This window comes from Accipiter gentilis, chromosome 31 (assembly GCF_929443795.1).
Source record: "Accipiter gentilis chromosome 31, bAccGen1.1, whole genome shotgun sequence".
NCBI classification, from domain to species: Eukaryota; Metazoa; Chordata; class Aves; order Accipitriformes; family Accipitridae; genus Astur; species Astur gentilis.
In genome coordinates, this window is record NC_064910.1 from 409,650 (window position 1) to 431,659 (window position 22,010).

The 22,010-nt window shown below is 37.7% G+C and overlaps 1 protein-coding gene across 5 annotated transcripts in view; it reads left to right on the forward strand.

The window, feature by feature from the left end:
* Positions 1–22,010, forward strand: part of MYO16 (myosin XVI) — a 385,302-nt gene that overhangs the window by 157,408 nt on the left and 205,884 nt on the right. For 4 of the 5 annotated variants that reach the window (XM_049834474.1, XM_049834472.1, XM_049834470.1 and 1 more), the window contains exons 5-7: positions 2,511–2,619; positions 14,678–14,802; positions 18,689–18,814. In XM_049834474.1, coding sequence (XP_049690431.1) covers positions 2,511–2,619; positions 14,678–14,802; positions 18,689–18,814 — 360 coding nt within the window. The remainder of the gene's footprint in view (positions 1–2,510; positions 2,620–14,677; positions 14,803–18,688; positions 18,815–22,010) is intronic. The other variant, XM_049834471.1, reaches the window with a different exon arrangement.

Genomic DNA, 22,010 nt, shown 5'->3' on the forward strand with positions numbered 1-22,010 from the left:
TGCATCATAGTGACAACCCGTCACACATCTTTTTGGCAGGATGTTGTACAATACGCTAAGGAAGGGAGATGCAGTGGAATTCCCCACCTTTCTATACCTGTAGTAGCTTGCTTTCGAAAGCACAATGGAGTTTGGTACTGGGCATAACCTGCATGATGCTGGCAGCAAGGGGCTGCAAGCAGGGCTGGAGCGAAAGAACTGCCCAAGTGGGAGCTGAGCAGAGGACTTGGGGTAGAGTTATGTCTATGGCAGGACTGTTGGCCAGTGAAGGAGCACATGCTAGAGCAGTGGAGGAAGAAACAAGGGACCACCAAAGAAGCGGAACCACAACATGCTGACCCCAGTCTCCCACACTGCCCACTGCAGGCATAGTGTGCAAGTGGCAAGGGGCTTGGAGACAGGAAGGGGAAGAGGCAGTGTCTAGAGGGGAGTCCAACTGTAGTTCTCTAAGTGTTTGCTTGTTTGCCTGTTTCTATTTTTCAGTAGCAGAATCAATAATTAAAAGTTTGTTGGCCAATACATTAAGTAAAATTCCCTGATCCAAAACTTATTTTATAGCCAGCAACAGACTTTACACATCACAGTGTTTGTGGCTATTCTCAAAACATTTGGTACAGTTCTTAAAATTAGATTTGCTGAAGTCAGATGAGTCAGCATTCTACAAGGTTATTTACATGCAGGGAAGGATAGGTGCCTTCAAGTCTTTGTAAGTCAAATAAATATGAAAATGTGTTGCTTCCTTGGTTCTGTCATCACCAGCAAACTGTCATGGTTCAGTGAGTAGAAAGCAAAACAAACAAAAATCATGCTTCCCAGTAATGGAACAAGTGCAATAAATAGTTGTTAAACCATCCTGCAAAGATATTATGGTCTTCACATTCATCCTTTATTTGATTTTTGATCATCGTTTTAATTTTGTCTGGCAGGACAGGCAAGCAGAAATTTATTTTCATAGCACTATAATGAATATAAAAGATATTATACCTTGTAAGTCTCTTTGCTTGTAAGTCTCCTTGCATTCCTTTTCACTAAGCATGAGAGTCAACTCCTCTCATCTAATATAATTTAGCAATTTAAAAGATATACATCTAATCTAAATTTGCTGTCTAGGTTCTTCTTACAGTCAGTGCAGCAAGACAGGTGCTAAAAGAAAGTAGTACACTTTGTAGCAAGATAGGTTATTTTGCCGTATAGGATATGGTCTAGTAGGATATCTTAAGTGTTTGAGATGGCTGAGGTGAGTCATTCTTTGATGCTTGTCTGTCCCTTTGTCACTGTGATGGGAATCCAGGAGGTCACCTCAGACTACCAAGTCCAGCTCCAACACCTTCAGTTTGATGACATGAAGCCTACATGAATTTGCTAGTTTTTTATGTCATATTTCACTCTGAGCCAGGAGCTGAGCCCATTGTGAGTTTTTCTTTGATAAGGTACTTACAGAGTAAGCTCCTGAAAAAAGCAGTCATACCTTCCATTAATAATTCCTTATTAAAGTTGGCCTCTGCTCCTGTGGTTTTAAGAAAGGCTGTCCTTGATACCCCTCATTTTTTTAGCTAAACTTTTTATCATACACGCTTTTAAGACAAGTAATTAAGTTTACCAAGGGTCATTCTTATTATTTCATAGCCTTGCAGTAAAAAGCCATAGAGAGAACACTTGAAATGAATTAAACTTATGGCCTCCTAAAGCAGATACATGACATTTCACTGTAATTTAAACTTTTGTCCACCAGACATTCATAGTATTTTCAAGGATGAGAGCTTTCTTATGTAAAAAAAAAAATAAAAAAATTGTCCTTCATAGTGCAAATTCTTACACTAACAATATTTTATATAGAAAAGGCAAGTTTTCTTATCATGCTGGTGGTTTCTTTTCCAGCTTCTCATGAATCTGTTCCCCCTCCCTCCCCCCTCAATGGCTCCTTTTAGTTGTCTGCCCTTTATGTTGAATTTTGAATGAAACTTACAGAAATGTCAGCCTGGCTCCTTTAGGCACTACGGTTGAAATCAAGGTTGGATTGATGGATGAGGCCATAAGAGGTTGGGCCGGCTGACAAGGTTACCCTTACCAGCTGTCTACCCATCCCTGCTGCATGGGTGTCTGTGCTGCTTGTCAGTCAGCTTTTGAACCAGTGCTTTTTACTGTGTAGTGTTTTAAAGAGTGTAATCAGTGACAGCTTACTTTACTTCAAAATGCTGCGCTGCAAATGGTGGTGGTTCCAAAACTCACTGCTGAGCAGCTCAGACATCTCTGCAGTAAAGGCAGGCTGGATAGCTAGGGTGGCAACAGTGTCAGCTGTCCCAGGCAAAGCCAGCCCTTTTTGACATTCAAGAGTCCTTTATTTTGTCTGTGCTTTTTTTTGTGTGGTTTGTTTTGTTTTGTTTCAGGTTATAATCAGCCTTCTAAGAACCCCAGCTTTGAAACGTTTTTGAATGGGAATGTATAAGAACCCCAGTAGTGTTTGAGATTTCACTACAAAATCCTAAAATGTTTTCAATTCTTGTCTGTAGGCTGGAGCAAATGTGCTGCTGCAAGATGTTAATGGCAACATCGCACTTGATTATGCCATAGAAGGGACTGAATCTAGCAGCATCCTTCTGATGTACTTGGAAGAAAATGGTAAGTCAGCTCTTCAGCTTCTGGAATGTTTTTAATGAACATGACATAAAAATGAGAAGGATGGATATTCATTTGATGTAAGTCAGTACTGAAGCCAGTGGAACTATATTAGGAAGATGATTTTGAGTCAGAAAAGTTTTCGGTGCGTTTAGATTCAAACAACTAACAAAGGTTAGTGGAAGGGATTATCGTCAGATCTGCTTTTGCCCATTCATATGGAGATGTCAGAGCGTGAATTCAAAGCAGAAAAACTGCAGTAATGAAGAAGCTTTTAAAACAATTAATTTAACAGTGTGAGGACCAGGTTTCACATTTTGTTCCATTTCACATGTGTTATGTATAGCCTTAGAATATATTTTTTCCAGTGAGAGCCTATTAAATAAATCTCTGCAAGTCATCTGAATGGAAATGTATATGAAACTTTATCACTTATTCAAGAATATTAGTGTTGGTTTTGTTTTGTATGGAGAAAATACTGTAGCTAGATTTCTTTTATGAAGTATGCTTAATATGTTATAGATGACAGAACCTGTATTGAAAAAACGGGTTTGTTTTTCACCAGCTGCAAACTTAAATAAGGTTTCTGAACTGAGATTTCTAGCATTGCTTTTGACTATAATGGGTTGCCTTAATGTTGTGTGTGGCTCATCGTAACACTAAGGACAATGTGTTAAGCAGAAATAATGAGTAGTAATGTAAAAATGTGTAATTTCAACATTGCCTCCATGTAAGAAGTCTGTTTCAACATACAATAGGTTATGTCCTCTTTCACTTAAAAGAGAAGTTAACTTAGACTGGCAAGGAAATCACACTCAGTGTGAGGTCCTATACTTTTAGCCCATAGCACATCCAGGGTATTACACAGGTGTATTTTATAATGTTTCTTCCTTGGTGCCTGGCAATGTCTTTGTAACTTATGAACTCTGGTTTTCAATTTTTTCTAATGGCAATACAGGTATTAGCTTCTAAAAAACTTGATTGCCTTGCAAAATGCAGATATTTGGAGTCTAAATGCTCCAAATGCTTTGTCTGATACGGTATTTAACATGTAGCATAGAACAAGCATATAGCATACAACAAGGTATGGTCTGCTCACTTGCAATTATTTGTGTGGATCTATCAAAAATGCTTCCTCTTTCCTTGGTATATCTTTTTGTTAGGTTGCAAAATGAAATAATTTGGGAAAAAAAAAAAAAGAAAAAGATTTGCTAGAGTCTTGGCAAAGTGTTTACATTGAAGGAACTTATATGGAACAGTGGATTTTTCTGACTCTAATGTTATTAGTGTTGCCTCTTTTCCAGTAGATAGGAGAGGTACTGTTACTCATTAAACAATGATTCTGTGAATGTGGGAAGTTTCCAAAATAAAAAAAACCCTAAACATTATGAAGGTGACATCTACCTCTGCTAACTGTAGATAGCTGAGCCTGAGCTAATCATCCAGACCTTTTCTTTTGGTCAATAGAGAGAAATGGGAAATGCAGGTATTGTTTCAGCTCTTCCTAACCTGGCTAGGTGAGGAGAACTGACTTCCAGGACTGTTTCTTTCTGCTGACAAGTAAGAACCTAAGTTGACAAGTCATAGTTTACCTGTCATAGTTTTAGACTGTAAGAATAGATCGATCGTACCCTTTAATTGCAGTACTGTGTGAAATCCTGGCCTTTGGGTGATCAATGACAAAATGCCTATCAACTTTGCTTTGTCTGTTACTATTCTTCTTGTAACAATAGGCAGCTCAAAGTACCCTTATTTCGCACTTAGTTTTTAAAATTTAATGAGTATCTTCTAAAATATTTGTATAGCCTGCCATGGTTAATAAAGATTGAGTAGGGAATCCTTGAAGGAAATAAAGCTGTCTGGATAAGTATGAATTACTTTGAATTGCCCAGACTAACGTAACTAATGTTACATTGTATACTGAAACTAATCATTGACTGAAGAAAGCAATATGCAGACTTTACTTACCTAAGGGAAAACAAGTTGAGGTACGTATCCTCTGTATATTAAGAGCATCTTTTGGGTTGGGTAATAATTCTAGTAAACTATAAGCTTCATTAAGATATCCCTAATCAAGGATGGAAGGAAAAATACAGCACCCAGTTTCATATTTAGGAAAGTGGTGGAAATAGCTTAACTGTATATTTGGTCATGTCCTAGGAGCACTCAGAAGCCTAGTGTGCTCCTGAGCTCAAGGACTTTATTGGGGTTGATTTATCTAAATCATGGTGTGGTGGTCACTCTATAGCAAACCCTTCTTAAAGCAAAAGAGGTGCTTCAAAGGTAGGCATCTGTAATGGGTCATCTGAATTACAATCTGAACTGCATGCTTCTTTCCAATTGCTATGAAGGTAGCCCAGAATGGCTAGCTGAGGCTTAGAAGTCTGCTACATAGGATGGGATTCAGTTTAAGGTTATGATATTTAAATTTACAGGTCTAGATGTAGGTGCCTGTACACCAGCTTTGGTGTCTAAATTCCTGTTGCCAATAGTGGAGTTCTAGGAAATACTGTCACTAGAGAGCAGAAGGGTTACTCACTTGACCAGCCACCAGGAGGACACCGGTAAACACTGTTAAATTTGTTCTGTGCTAAGATACCATTGACTTTACATGTTACTGGTCATCTTATTTTTGCTATGAAGTCCCGACATTCAAGGACTTTGAAAAATAAGATGGAGAGACCATCTGCTGCAACGTCTTGCCAAGGCAAAGCCAACTGAGAGTAGCCCAGGTTACCCAGGACCATGGTGGGCTGGAGAGTCTCTGATCTCTCTGGGCTCCCAGTCCAGTGCTGAGCCATCTTCGTGTCATTTTTTTTCTTTGTATTTTCAGTTGAAATTTTATTTGTTGTAAATTATACCTGTAGCCTCTTCTCTGTTCATTATTTACCTCCAGGAAGTGTCTCCCTCCAGAGGTGAAACGAAAATACTAGGAAGTGTAAAAAGGTTGTTTTTTTTCCCTATTTGTCCTGTTTTATTCTGAACATGGTTGATTATTGGAATCGTCAAGAAGTCCACCTGGCACCTTCTGTGACCTTTATTTAGATTAATAGCAGCTTTATGTTTTAAGGCAAAGCTTTTGTTGTATTAATGCCATTTTAAAAACATCAAACTTTGAATGGCTGCTAGCATGTTCTCTTTGTTTTTAGAGGCAGAATGTTCTACCGTAGAAGTGTGTCAGTGAAACTCTGATCATGGCATATGATCCTTATGTTTGCTTCTTTTCCTTTAGGCTGTTTTAAATATGTAATGCTTTGAAGAATGCAACATTTTTGTTTACTTCCTTTCTTGGTATTTAGTTGCATAGTGGATTAGATGACTTAGATAGAAACTACAAATGAGTGACATATTTCTTGGTTCCGTATTTGACAAGTGACAGGAGGTGACATGTTCACTGTGTAATTTGTTTCCAAAAAAGAGGTGTTCCCTTTTGTCTTCTAAGATCTCAGGCTTCAGCTTTCAGTAGGATAACTGTGCATTTCAAGAACATCAGCCTTGTTATTTAATCTGAGAAAACAGCATCTGGATATTTACTACTACTTTTTTATTAAGTATCCTACACATCTGAAAGCAAAATAATACCTTCCTTGCCTGTTGTACAGTGAGAGTTTATGCACTAGCAGGTTATTACAAAACCGAAAGAAAACCATCTGTTGTGGAATTATTTTTAAGAATGACTACATTTAAATAACATATCTACCTGAAGGTATAGATGGCTTTTCTTTTTCTACTATGACACAGGTACAGAAAAAAAATGGTTATTGCTTTTCTACAAAATATTCTTTTTAACAGTTCACTTTCTGTGGGGTAAATGAATTTAAAATAGCTGGTTAAAGGTTATCAACCTTTGATGGTAATAGAGATTTCATGTAATCAAAATCTTTTATAGTTTTCCAAGCTGTGTGAATAATGGATCTGTTTTGTTCTCTGAATATTAAGGGGATCATATTCAGGTGTCTCAGAAAACTGTATGTAGAGCCAAAATCATGTGCAAGTCCTATCCATTGAGGTAGGTTTTTTTATGGTGTAGGTTAGTTAAAATACTGTGCAGATTTCACAAAATTAGACTGTGGTTTATTAAATTCTTACTAGCAAATGGGTTAAGCCTTACTTTTCAGCTGCAAAGTGGAAGGAATAAATTTCTTTCTCTGCTATGCAGTAGTAGGTAGAATAAAAACCCCAGAAGCTAAGGGTTAGTACAGAATCCTACACTGAAGACAGTGTTTAACATTAGTCAGAAACAGTCAACTCATAAATTACTACAATAAGGAGAATTTCCCTGAAGCCAACAGTTAACAACATAAGGGAAATAACATGCAGGAAAAGCTGATTCAGAAAAGTAGTGGGCAAAGGATTAAGGAAAAATTTACTGTAAGAGTGACACTATACAGTAACCTAGAATGTGATAGGAAGATACATACCAAAATTATTTTGGTTTAAAATGTAAAGTTATTTGAAATTATTTATAAAATCTGGTGTGGTTGGGTTAAAAGCCAAACTCCCACCCAGCTGCTCGCTCATTTCCCCTCCTGAGCAGGACAGAGGGAGAAAATAGGATGAGAAAGCTTGTGGGTCGAGATGAAGACAGGGAGATTGCTTACCAGTTACTGTCACAGGGGAAACAGGCTCAACTTGGGGAAACTTGCAAATTGGAATAGATTCAGGTAGTGACAAATAGAAAGACAAACACTAAAACAACACCTTTCCTCCCCCTTTCCCAGGCTTGACTTCACTCCAGACTCTACCCCTGCGAGTGGTGCAGGGGAGGTACAGTCAGTACATAGAGCAGTTTCTCTCTGCCACTTCTTCCTCTTTACACTTTGCCTCTGCTCCAGCATGGATTTTTCACAGGTATACAGTTCCTTCAGGAACGTCCATCTGTTTCACCATGGGTCCTCCATGGGCTGCAGGGCATCTCTGCTCCAACACCTTGAGCACCTTTTCTCCCTCCTCCTTCTCTGACCTTGGAGTTCCCTCAGCTATTTCTCCCTCCTTTTGTTTCCTGTTTATCTCTCTGTCCATGGTTTTCTGCCCTTCCTTAAGTATGTTTTCACAGAGGTGCCATTCTTGGCTGAGAGGCTCAGCTGTGTCCTGTGGTGGGTCTGCTGGAGCTGAGAACTGTCTGTGGTCCACACGGGACAGGCCCTGGCCTCTCACCACAGAAGCCTCCCCAGCAGCCCCACAACTGCCAACACTTGGACGATACATCCAGTCGTGTGTTTCTCAATGCTCTGGCACTTTTTATGAGAATAAGATCAAAATGAAAATCCTAGTTATGTCTTTTTTCATCAGCTTTGATTATGAATTACAGTGTTCAGAATACATACACCAAAATGCTCTTAACATGGAGGTTGTGCTACAGAAACCCTTAAAACAGATCTAGTAATCCAACATGGGGAAAAAAAGAATCATGTACTGTTTCTTCAGTGCACTCAAGAAAAGCAATTCATATAGATCAGTATAATTTCAACATACTACAGTACGAACTGACTAAAATGTCAACATATGTAGCTTGTTAGTACTAAAGATCAGTGGATTTAAGCTAAAACTAAATCCTCTGTTATATTTTCTATTTTAGAACCATATGCAATGTGATCTTGATTTCAGCTTACAAATTTTCTATTAATAATATTGATGGAGTAGGTTGACAGAAAAACAGGCAAACAAAACCAGACAGCCTCAGGGTGGTTCAAAGTTTTTTCACTCTGATTTTTGCTGATTGGGAACCACCTACCCATAAGATTATGACACACACAAAAAAAATCTGTCTAGTTTCTGCAGAGAGCTTGATTAATTGGTGATAGGGGTTAGGTGATGGTATTGCCAGTGAGAACGGGACAAAATGAGATGTTTCAACAGGTCCCTCCAAGTCCTAAAAATGAAGCACACAGGAAACGTGACACATTGAAAACATTGTAGTTGAGAATGCTCACCTGTCTTCCTTTGGCCTTTGTGTTTTCTAATATAAGCTTGAATAAGCTACTGTAATTTTTATATTTTCTAACTCTTGGGGAAGTGACTTTGAAGTCTTAGACTCCTCTTAATATTTGTGTGTTTCCAGCATGCAACTATTTGGGCATTTAAAAGTGAATTAAAGAAGAAGGTCCATCATATGGAAGCATTTTGTTACCCATATGTTTTTATCAAAGGGAAAATATTTAAACTCACTGTGCAGACTTTTGGCACTTGAATTAACATTTTAAGTTTCAGCCAGTAGTTTATGATTTACTTTGTAACTGATGCTAGAAGGAAAACAGGCATTTCCTGACTAACAGGCTTTGCAAAGATTTGAAAAAAGAGTGTGAAGAACATCAGCAACTGGGGATGCCCTTTTAGTATCCTTTCAAACAGCTTACTGATAAATAATATAATTCTGTTACCATTAGAGATAAATTACCATTTTTTATAGGATTCCTAAAACTATAACCTTTCTCAAGTTAGAAAAAAAATTTTCAGTGCCCGGAGTGCACCCATGGGCTCTGCAACCTGTGCTCCCCACTCCCAGGGGCTTGGCTGCCAGTGCTCAAAGCCAGCTCTGATATGGTACAGCCATGTAACCTGGGAGCAGTTGGCTCAGACAAGGGCTAAGTTGTGAGGCAGAGCTGGGAGAAGGCTTGTAATGATCTTTCACCCATCCTTTGGCTGGAGAGCCGCATTTAGGCTCGGGTCCTTGCCCTTGTTCCTTGCTTGAGGTATGCCTATGCCCAACCATGAACCTTGTTGATCCCAACCCTGAACCACTGACTGCCTGGCTTCACCTGATCTGTCTGGATTCATTGCTAGAGGCTTTTCTAGCAATCACAGAACTATCGGTTGGCCCTGATTCCCATCACCAGACCCACTCGATTTTCTTGTTTGGGTACTGCAGGGCTGTGCCCTCATCAGCAAGGACACTACCCTTCCTGCCCCTGTTCGCCCTCAGCTCCTGGCTCCCTTGCAGGTGTCCAGTACCCTGCTTTTACTGCTTTCTAACGAAGACATCTAACCATAACATATTAAGACCTTGCAGAGAAATCCTGAGTATAGAAATACTGTATATGGAAGAGCTCATTTCAGACATGGTACTTACTGCAAGTAACCAGAGACAATGATACGCTTTTTTTGCTTCTGTCTTCTGATAATAATATTACAAATAAAATAATAAACATGCAAGACATATCCACAGATGAATGCTTTAGTATTAAGCCTTGAGATTGTGCCAGTCTGTTAAAATAAATTACAAAAATTATTTTTGTTCTCATACAAGTTAAGAGACAGAGGTAATTTAACTAATTTTAGCTGGAAGGGTCATCAACATCCTTGTTATAAAAGAGAAGACCGAAAAAAAGCATGTTTCACTAGAGTGGGAGAATTGTCACTCTGATGACTTGTGAGGAGGAGATGGGAATTTCATTTCTGATAGTATTTTCAGATTGGAAGGAAATAAACTAAACATCTTTCACTATGCATATATAATGACTCTTTAAAGACAAAGAGGTAAAACCCACCAACAACTATCAGTCGGTACTTCTGCAGTGAATTAGAGCTTAGTAGTTTTGCAAATATACACTCTTTTGCAGATACTGAAAATACTGACTTCCCTTCTCACATAATAAATGTTGCTGAAACGTATCTGTTCATATGCTGACCTTTGAAAATCAGATGCACATAATGCCCAATGATACGCACAAGAGCTACTGAACAATGTAATTTAACAAAGATAATGCTCTTTACAAAGCTATCTAGTAAGCAGCCAGAAGAGTCCTCCTAAAACTTTAAGCAAATAAAGCTGGATAAAGTAACAGCTACATCTGAATATTTTCATGAATGAAAATGAATGTTTCCAGAATGATACCATGACTTTTTTTTTTTCTCACTGATTGTGAACATGTCTATCCTATACTATGCTGCACAGGAGAAAAATAGAACTTCTAAACAATGGTATCCCTAAAATTATAGACGAGTACAGACAGGCTCATCTCGCGTGGGGTGAAAAGATCCTTGCTCTTTTTGCAATTCTGGGCAGGAAGGGCAGATACAGGCAGGGTGAGAGAAGACTTAACTAAGAGGAGATGAGAGATTGGCTTCTCAAAGTTGTTGCAAGTTTTTAATGTACATTTGTGTTTGCAAGGCAATGTGATATTGACCTCTCCTAAAGACTCTTAAGCCCGTTGGAGAATGAGACCTGCACGTTGCAGAAGGAGTGGCTGCTGGGTGAGTGCAATGGGTATTTCCCAAAAAGTGCTTGAGTGTTCACTTTGTACTGATCCCAGGAACGGGTGTTCCCCTCACAGATGGAGAGACTTAGTACCAGACATTTCTGAGGAAAATATTTTTTGTAGCAATTCTCAGTTCTGTTTGCCATCTATTTCTTTACCACTGCAACTTTCTGAAAGTTACCTTCCAGCTTTTTATTGGAGGTTTTTACATTCCTTTGGGTTATCAGTTCTATAACCATATGCCAGAGAGGGTGAGACAGCCAAAGCACATGAAATGGCCTTGTCAGGTGTTTTTCTTAGAGTGAGAAGTGATATATTTTGTAGCTTTTAGGTTATACTCATGCCTGTCATCCTGCAGGGTCACTACTGTTTTAACTGTTCCTTCTCCATCTCATCTCCTGCAGAATTTGTGAGCATGTAGTTCTTGTTCTGATTTGGTACAGGGTATTTGGGGCGTATTTTCCATCCTATGCCTTTCTTTTTTACTTTTCATTTTTTAAAATGTGAATCCATTCCCATAGCACATGCCAGTTTGGTTTTCTTCCTCTATTTATTCATGCTGGCTGTCATCCCATTTCAGCTGAATATCTAAACAGCATTTCCCTGTTGAAATGCAATGTGAAGGTCATTCTTTGATTCAGGCAGCAAGTTACTGTATGAGTAACATTTTATTGTTCCATCTAAACTGATGAAAAGTATCACTGCCTGGGGAGGGAGAGTAAACTCACCAGATTTACAAACTTGATTAAGTGAAGGTAGTTACTGACCAGGTCTCCTTGTTTGAGCCTCAGAGAATGATGTGTGTGCACGCTTGGTAAATCGGCTTCTCGGCTCCCCACCAGGGAAGCCTTCACTGAAGCCTGACAGTTCCCGAGTTCTTGGAATTCAAACCTGCAATTCTAAGATTGCAATTTAGGTTATTTTTTCATGTTTTCATTCTGTTTTCTATAAAGGCAGAGGAAGGGGATCTCTGTTGTTTCTGTAGCATTTTCAAAACTCTCTTGGATATTTAAAAAATGAAGCCTGTGGAACCATGTCACTGTGGTAGCTCACTTGCCAGGCTTTTTACTGCTGTTTGTTTAATGAAATGTGTATCATTCCTGTATACAACTATTGGTTTGAAGCCAATAAAGCTATCTTGAGATTCACATAGACTGTGCCTTTTGTTGCTATGTAGCATTGTTTATGCATTTTCTCTGAGCTGATGGGTGTAATTATATTTGTGGTAGAATTTATATAGCAGTTGATGCAGCTGAACTCTTTTCTTGATTTTCCTTCAGCATAAGCAAAGTTAATCTTTCAATAGCCAGTTTTTTTGTGGCTCCAGACAGGATGCACCAAGGTTTTATAAAATGCAATTTACAAGGTGTAAGGATTGATAGTTCACTGTCAGTATCAGAATATACAGATAAGTTAATTCTCTGACCAGGCTGAGTGTCAGTCAGTAGTAAATTGCTAGAAAAGGCTGAGTGGACTCAGCTGGCCTTTGCCCTCAACCTGTAGCCATTACTGTAATTTACATGAAACATGATGAACCGGACAACCTGATAACAACTGTGTTTCACTTGCAGTCTTTTTTTTTCCTTCTGGGGGAAAATCAGAAACTGGTATTTCTAATTTGTGGATTGTGAACTTAGTTTTAATTTTTGAGTGTTTGAGGTGTTACACACAAAAGAGGTAGTACGTTAATTTCCACCTGCTGCCTCTCTCCTTGAAAAACAAAACTTACTCTAATTGTTTACTGGAGATGTCAAGAGGAACTAAAAATTGACATAACTTCTGTCAGTAGTACTTAAAAATGGCTGCCTTCATCAGGCAGAAAATGATACATATATTTTTAAACTTTAATCTTTCTTACCTGACAACATTAGAAAGAGCTTTATCATCACCAGTCAAGTTTCATTTCAGCTGCTCTGTCTGTGTTGTGTTTAAAAAGTGAAGTGAGTGCTGCAAATTATAAGTAATTTTGGGTGTATATAGCCCTTCACACCACATAGTGTTTTGGAAATTTAAACTTGGCGATTTGAGAGAGTTCTGTCACTGGCACAAGAATGTTAAACTATCAATTGACTGTTATAAAAAGCAGGAAATAGGCAGAAACAGAAAGAAAAAAAAAGACATTTAATTGATGCTGTGTGGCATCAGTAATCTGTAAATGTCATTGGGTAGTTTTAAATTATTACTGTGAAATGTGATGAAGGCACAAAAACTTCAATTCTGACAAAATTAATACACTGATTGTTAGGAGATACTCAGAACACCCTATGAAATCTGCATTGTGTTCCAGTCTAGCAACTGTCAGGCAATAGGACGTTAGCAGATTCTGCTTTTGGGTCGTATCTAATTTAAGACATCAGTACCATATATATGTTTGTTTGTCTGAATTACATGTATGTGAAAGACCACAGGTTTTAGTCCCAATACAGAAAACATCTCATTTTCTCCAGCTTAGGTTTAGACTTGGGTTTTACATTTGGTGTCATTTAGGTGACGGGTGTGAAAATAGGAGAATATGTAAATGTGGCCAGCAATACAGTGTGCACACTGAACGTTTCACTTCAGAGCTAAAACCCTTAGAAGTGCTGCAGGCAAATAAAATTCAGAACATAAAGCAGTGTGTATAGTAGCATGTTAGAGAAAGAAAATGATTCAGATTCTTTGCTGAACTACATATAGTACACCCATTTATACGAGTTCCAGGGTAGATTAAAACTAAGAAACTTAAAATATGGTTTTACTCTGAAACATGCTTCAGTAGTTTTAGTAATATAAAAAATTGCAAGAATTGTTGAAGATAAAATGTGACGTTAAATAGATATTAATTAAATTAATTTAATATTTTTCACTTTTCAGCTCACTGACAAATGTGGAAAAGAACTAAGAAATAATTTATTCATGTGTTTTTTGTTACGTCATGGCCAGGGTGGAGAGGAAGGATTTTTATACTCAAATTACATTTTCTATATATGGATGTAAGTGACCAGTGAAGCTAGGAGTGGAAGAATCAAGCCCTGAATTTTGGTTAGATATTCCAATCAAGCCACAGCCAGTTGCTAGTTTAACCACTTAGCAATTTCGTTGTACCCTCGGTTTCTAATTTTAAATCTCTTCAGACTGGAGGCCATGCTTTCTTTTGGTTATGGACTGCCCTGCTTATCTTCATTTTAAAACTGTACTTCGAGAACTGTTTCTTTCAGTAGCAATGTTGACACAAGCAACCCTGTGCCCTTCATTCCCTTCATCCCCTCCCATCTGTTTGTGCTTCTGTACCATATTTTCTCTTGGTTTATGGGGCCTTGTAATGGTCTAAGCTCAGCAGGAGAACTAATCCCGGTTAAAAATAACCCACGCAGATAAAAAAGTGTTGAGTTCTGATGTCATTTTCTTCACAGTCTCTCAAGCGGTTGAGCCGACAGATTTGAGGGACTGGTCTGGGCACTGTGATGTGTACACAGGGTTGAAAGAAAGCAGCTAAAAATAATTTCCATTAAATAAGACCTAAACACTTGAGAGGCTTCCTTAGAGTGTTTAATTCTTTTCCCATTCGCAGCTATTTTCACTATCCCGGTGGATTTAATGATATTACAACTGCTTTAGCTACAACTGCTCTTGCCAGTCAGTAGAAGATCAGGCCCATTTATTTGATGTTGTTGACTGACATTAAATCATTCATCTAGTGACTTAAAATAAAGATACAAGTAAACTTGTTGGTAAATATTAGTAAGTAAACATGTTCTATAAGTATACACTGAAGTCTAATTAAATGTCGATTAAGCTTTTACAAACCCAGAGCAGAAGATCATATGTCTGTTCTTTATTGATGAGTGAAATACCAGAAGGTCTTAGCCTTTTCTTTGTTCCAGGTGTAGAGCTCAATGCATTGCGCCAAATGAAGATACAGAGACCTATGACAATGCTTACAGATGTCCGACAGCTCATATCAAGTGGAGGAAGTGTGAATCAAAAGAATGACGAAGGAGTTACACTGGTGAGTGGGAACATGTAATCATCACCCTGTGAATATGCATGTACTGCAAGTGTGTACTGATGGGCATGTTTGCAAGGCAGTTCTCTAAGAAGCAAAGTGAGGTTATGCAAGGTTTTGCTTCTCATCTGGCATTTTGAAAATAGATAGATGTCAAGGCCATGCATAGTACAGATTTTAAAGTAGGCGAGTGCAATATCTGTGTCTTAATGACAACTTTCTTACTCTTAGCCGCTGAATATATAGAACAAAAATTAATAGCAAAAAAAATATTAGCACTGTAGTTTAGAACTGCAGCAGATACTTGTGATCTCTGACATTTTGTATAAGAGAGGGCCTGAAACTTCACACAGTGATTCCTGTTTTAGGCTCGTACCTTCTGGCTGAGCCAGGCTATAACACTGTCTAATGAAGCTATCCCATCTTGAGTCAGTGTAATGAAGCTTCCACCATATCAGTGAATAAGTATTCCTTCTCCCAAATTTGCATGTTATATATAGTCACTGGGTCTCATTTTTTTTTCTGCTAATAGATCTTCTATCCCTTTGTTTTTTCAGGATCGCTACTTCTTCAGCAGTCAAATAGTTTAAAAATTAATGTATTATTGCCTGGGTAGCATGTCTGTGGAATGTTCTCTTTGCATATAAAATCTTCAAATCATTGTCAATCAGTAAATGGTCATCAACAACATTAAGATACTGAATAACTTTTGAAAAATATTTTTTGTTTTTCTGCAAGTACTGTACTAAAATAAAGGCACATATTACTGAATATTATTATTATTTCAGCATTTATGCTGAATTACATTGCATGATACTGAATTAACACACTGAATCATTAGTATTTAGTTCCATATTTTAATATCTCTGGAGTATTTAGACTATAACTGAAAAAGTGAGCAGCCTCATATCTGGGGTTGTTGAATCCCAACCACTGGCTCTGTCTATACAGGAAGCTATGACTTTTGGGGTGGTCACCTCGAGGCGGTTAACTGTACTTAAAAACAGGAGGGAAGCAGGGGAGGGGTGGGAAGAAACAACACAACTTTTAGTTTAATTCATAAAAGCATTAATTTAACTTCCAGTTTTCTGATACATTTAAGCTAAGCTGCTAAATCACAGTAAAATGCAAAGTTGTTTCTGTTGTACTTTTATTGCTATTGTAGTCTGAATTGGCTTAGTTAAACTGAGTTATGAACTTGCATAACTATCACTGTATAAAACCTTTTCTGTAGTTAGCTGGAGTAGTTGAAATGCATGTCTGAAATATGTTAAAGAGTACTGCAAATACTAGCAGAAGACCATTGTGGATAGTTTGGTTTTCCTTGTTTGTTTGGTGGGATGTTGATAAAGGGGATGTTTTTTGCATGAATAGCTTTTATGTTGAACTTTGATTTTTTGAACTTCTTTCATAGTCTTGCAACAAGTAGCTACAAAGTGGATCATTTTGCTTTTGTTTGAGATATCTATTATGTGAAACTTTTGTCTAACAAACTGGTGGGAAATACGGAATTTGTTCAACTGCTCTGTCTCTGTTCATGGTTGTGGAGTCAGCGAGTCTGTGATAGCTGTCTGTGTATCAAAGGGTTCTGGGAATAGTTTTTATTGCTCTACATATATGTATACAGAGAAAACAACAAATATCTCAGTCTAAGTAGCAAATGAGATTTGTTTTGTCTTGATAGAATATATCTGTGTCTATGTGAAAGTTAAGAGGAATCAGGCAAAAAATTGATGCCATAAATATAGAAATGGACACATTGTCATAGATTAATAGCACTTAAATATGTGCACATGCAATACAGAGATAGAATGATATATGGCAAAATTAATTTTTCTGCTAAATCATCCTGTAGTATTTTTTCTTTGAAAGATTTCAGTCACAAAATACTTCTTTGTCCTGTGAGCTTTTAAACTACTTTAAAATAGCACTTGTCAGATTGATGTGTCAATAGAAAATGTAATTTCTTCTGTTAAAACAGAAGAAAAGCTGAAGCTATGTCAAATCACTGGAAAATTTTGAGGGTTTTGTACATTTGAAATTAAGAGCATTTATAGCATACAGAGTTATTCTGCTCCCAGGGCAGGGGTGCTCTGCCTCCTTTCCAGGGGAAGATTTTTGATGAGCTGTAATGTTTCATCCCTCTGCATCAAGCATGTTCATAGAGAAAACTTTATGGTCTGCAGATGCAGGTGAACCAGAAATAGTAAATAAGGCAAATAATGTTTCGGTGTCTCCTATGCTTATAGTGACTTTTGAACTACACAGTTCTAGTAACAAGTTTATTGCAAGACCTTTTTCTTCCTGTTAGCCATCTATTTCAATCCCAAGAAAAATAGTCTCTTTGGCTAACATTACTTCAAGGAAAAAAAATCCTGTAGTTGGGCTGTGTGGTTTGGGGATACAGGTTACCACCTACAATCTCAGTTCGCCATTTCTGTAATCTGCCTGAGCCCTGTTCTTACTGATCATCACGAGATTTGATGGCTTCTGACTGGAGATGAGCAATTATATTGTGCCAATTTCGAAATGCAAATTTTGTCCCCTTTGCTCCCAGAAGTGGACGGAATGTTTGAAATTGTAGCAGAGGACCATGAGAAAATAAAGACCACTAAACTGTAACCTGGATAAATCTTGTCATGTGAAGTATGTGCCTCAACAGAGTTACTCACCATACACAAGAAACAATTTCCAGCAAAACCCACAAATAACAAATTTTCCCTGACATAGGATTCCTTATTGCATTTTCCTCTTTTACTTGATTATTACCAGAGCAAATAATTTGTATTGCCCTACTCTGTCTTTCTCTATGGTCATTTTTTCTCTTTCTCTCTTCACAAGTCCTGGTTGGTACTATATTGCTTTTATATTTATTATACATACCTGCTATTTGTATTAATTAAAAAATAAATAAAATCTATCTTTTTTCCCCTCTGTCTCATTCTGTAAATACTATTTATAGTGGAATTGATTACTGATACAAATGTCAAACACATGTAGAGCCTTAAATAGTAATATAACTGCAAAAGTTAGTGTCTAGTTCCTCAAATCGATCATTAACAAAAATACTTTTGAGTTTCCTCTTTCCCCTCCTTGCCACTGCAGTTTTCAGTACCTTATCAGTCATACTGTATTTGCTACTCAGAATGACAAGCCATGAGCAAACAGAGCTACCTTTGAAGTTGTCCCTGCTTTAGCAGCAAGTTGCACTAGTTGACCTCCTGAGGTTCCTGCTGACCTGAATTTCTGTCATTCTGTTACTGCATTTTCTGCCTTCTCTCTGTTCCACTTTGACTCAGAAAGGAAGTTTACTGACATAGAAAATCAACTGCAATTATTAAAACAAATACCACTTAAGTATGTAGGGAAGCAATGCGAGCACAGGAAACAAAACCTTTGTGGTTCAAAATTGAGAAAATATTTTTTGTGACTGATTTTGTGCTGCAAACTCAATGTGCTTGGTTGGTTTGTATGTTAATGAATTCATTTTGGAGTAAAGTAGCATCAACTTACATCTGGGGTATTTGAACTACCACAAAGAAGGTTAGGTCTAGGCCAAGCTCTGTTGAAATGTATGAAGCTACTTGGGCTCATGAAGTTTGTGTGTTTGAAAACAAGTTTGCTTGAAATGGCGTGAAAAGTATCTAGTGAGACTAGATTGTTTAAGTAGTTCTCAATAAGCTAACATTCTTTTTTTTTTTTTCAGGTTTTGTTTATAAATGCTAAAAAAGATGCTGCAGTGGGTTTCTAGTCTGTTATCGCATGTATATTTTGTATTTGTCATTATCATGATTTAGCCAGTTAGGTCTGAGGGGCAGCCAAGATATGCAATAGCATGTCACTGTTTTTTCTGAGTTCTTTAAACTATTAAGATACTTTTATATTGCAGCTGCATGTGGCCTGCGCTAATGGATACAAGAATGTTGCATCTCTGATACTGGACCATGGGGCTGATCTCAATGTAGTGGATAATCAGTACTGGACACCCCTACATTTAGCTGCAAAGTATGGACAGGTAAAGCACAACTTTTTCACCTGCTTCTCTTTTCTTTGTGGTAGTCTTCTGTAGCAATAGCAGATACTTCAAGTCAGGGACACTATTCTGGTTTTTAATGTGAAAAGCTTACACACTCCTGTACTATAGGTGGCATCTCAAATGACAGAGAACATTTGAGAATAAACACTGTAAAGCTATGAATCCGATACAGCTCATTAAAATCAATCTACCATCAACAGCAGTTTGTCTCCAGCAAAAATTAAATTTGCACTGACATTTGAAAGGGAGCCAAAATAACCACTTTTGTCTGTTATTTTCTTATATTCTGATGTCAAACTCTTAGCTAACTTTTTCTGTGTGTAGTTTTGTGGATGAATGTCCAGGGTTCACTTAACACAGCAGTCGCATTCAAACTTTTCCGGTCACTGAGTTGTGGAGGGGTGACCTGGGTTTGGGATTTGGAGGCCATGCCTAAACATGACTTGGGCCTCTTAATATTCTACCTTTTCAATTTTCCTTCATCCTCGCTCTCGCCAGACATGCTCAGTGAGCCTTTGTTAAAGTCTTGACCACTTTAGGAGTGTTCCCCCTGGCTCCCACTTGCCCACCTCATGGCTCACAAATCGCCACTTACCCACAGGTACCTTCCAAAAAACTCTCTGATGCATCCTAGCTCAGCCTCCTGTGTTCCTGCCCTTTTCCCTCTCAGGTCTCTGCTGCAGCTCCTGGAGAACTCGTCACTTCCTATCTTTGTCCTCCACCAGGAGGGGCTGGACCTGCTCTGCTAGGGACACAAGATTGAGCTTCCCAGTGTTGCTCTGAATAAAAATGGTTTGCTTCTGTTCTGATTCCTGCTGATGGCAGGGATATCCTTCCTGACACTGTGAATGTAGGTGTGGTGAGTTAGAAAATGATATGAATTGGAGCTGTCAAGCTATTCCCCTGTTTCTTTGGTACTTTGCCATCTTGTAATGCCTATTTCTATCGCCATCAACGATGCTTTTAAATGTAACTCAGAATGGCAAGAAGTTGTTGATTCTAAACAGGACTCTGGTTTTCTTTTTTTATGTTCTAATAAATAAAAATCTTCAGAGGCTTCTGCTGGAGTATGAATTCCATAGTTAGGTAATATTAATTCTGTTCCTGATTTTAGTGGAAACAATCCCATTCATTTAGCTGAATCTCTAGCCAGTGACTGAGGAGAACTAGGATTTTTGTTCATGTGTGGTTCTGGTATCTCAGTTGCTTTTTGGTACTCATGTGAGTAAACCTGTGAATTACAAGATGAAAACCTGTGAATTACAAGATGAAGGTGGTGAGATACAAGAGGTGGGGTGCAGGTGATCTGAATATGAAGCCAAGATTGCCTTTTTTTTTTTTGAGTCTTTCACTGTAGGTGATCCACATGTCAAGGTTTAAGGAGTAGATTCTAAGCATGGCAAAATGTCTAATGAAAAGCAAAAAGATATGTATATAGGTAGACAGATGTAATTCAAGTACTTATGCATGTATATTGTAATTCACCTATCAGACTGTCTTCTTTAGAAAACAGCTATGTATACAGCACATTTTTAGGTTTGCAAAACTATTTAAGGATACAATTCAGTACTTAAGCTATATATTGATTCATGTCCTGTTGCTCATTAAAATGACATATGTGTATTTCTTTATAGCACATGTTTTGATTTTCATTGAATATATGGCTGCCAACCTCTTTTCAGAGTTCAGAAAATAAATAATATACTTTATAGCAAGAAGATAGTAAAAATAAATGTGTTTGAGACTAGTAGGTTCTGCTGGGGTCTAGATTTCTGCTATTGAGATACAGGGTATCTGCTCTTTTACAGGGTATGAAAGCTTAGCATGTTTTCATAATAGATTAAGTCATTAGTTTACATGAAGTGTACCCTCAATTTCTGGAAGGTTAAATTTACAGAGAAATTTTTTCTGCAAAAATACACTGAACCCAAGTTTTATTAGTAAGTGAGGCATCAGTGACATTTTACATGTACTGTAGTTTTTATTTTTCTCATCCCATCTTGTCCTGTGCTGTTCTGTAGTTCTTCTGCCCTCACTGATCCCTCTGGATCGTCATGCGATGCTGCAGGTGGGCACACACTCCCTCGACCTGTGCTTGGACTTCAGTAGAGCAAAAAATCTCTTACTTGGGAGAAAGGTGATTGCAATGATGTAATCTTGAGCTGGAGTTACTATTTCTTAGTTTCAGGATGGCTTGCAAGTTTGGGCTTTGTACTGCATTAATGTAGTTCTACGATGGCCGTAAGTCTTTTCTAGTGTGAAGCCTAAACACTAGTTGTATTGAAAAGGACACAAAAGGACTGTGGAAGAACTTTTCTTTGGTTATATATGTGTAACACGTATATGTTTGCAACACTAACCCTGGATGACTTGAAATACCTTTTTTGTTTTGAAGTTGGGTATTCTTCTTTTTGAAACAGACCTGTACATGTACAGTTTGCAATTGAAAGTGGCTAATGGAGAAAATGTCTTTCCTTTTGAAGTGTTGTAAGAGCTCAGATTGCTATTTTGTGAGATGATCCTTTTTGCTGGCTCTTTTGTTGAACTGTGTCTCCCTTTATGTCCTAGATGACGGGGACAGTGATTCTTACTATTCCAGGAGTTTCTGGTGAGAAGCCAGGGACCAGTTGTGCTAGTTGCTGTGCAAGCACTATGGGTGCACATGGAGGAAGACAAATGAAGTAACATTGCGTCTTCCTTCCTGAAATTAACAAAATACAGAGCAGATATCTTCCCTTTGTAGTGTTAATAAATAGTACAATTTGGAGATAGCTTATTGTCATTATAGATAATTTGCCATCCTTATTTAGGAGATAAGTATGGCTTTCATATGGATTCTGTTTGTAAGAAGTAAATAATTTAAATTCCTTTGTAAGAGGGATTTATTAGCTATCAGGGAAAATATTTCATCCAGTAGCTAAGCCATAGGGGTGTTTTTAAAATTTCCTTTCTTATGATGATAATTTTGAAACATCTTTTAGCCTTAGTGTGATTTCAAATGCATATCATATTTATAAGTCCATTTTGAGTAATTATAGACAAATATGAGCATTGTTACTATTTTGGGAAAAAGTAGTATGGCAGAATGGGAATGACCTTAAATCAAGACATGATTTGGATAGTCTGTTTTAAATTAAAATACATTAATGAGGGAATAGTTATTTTTTAGCCAAAA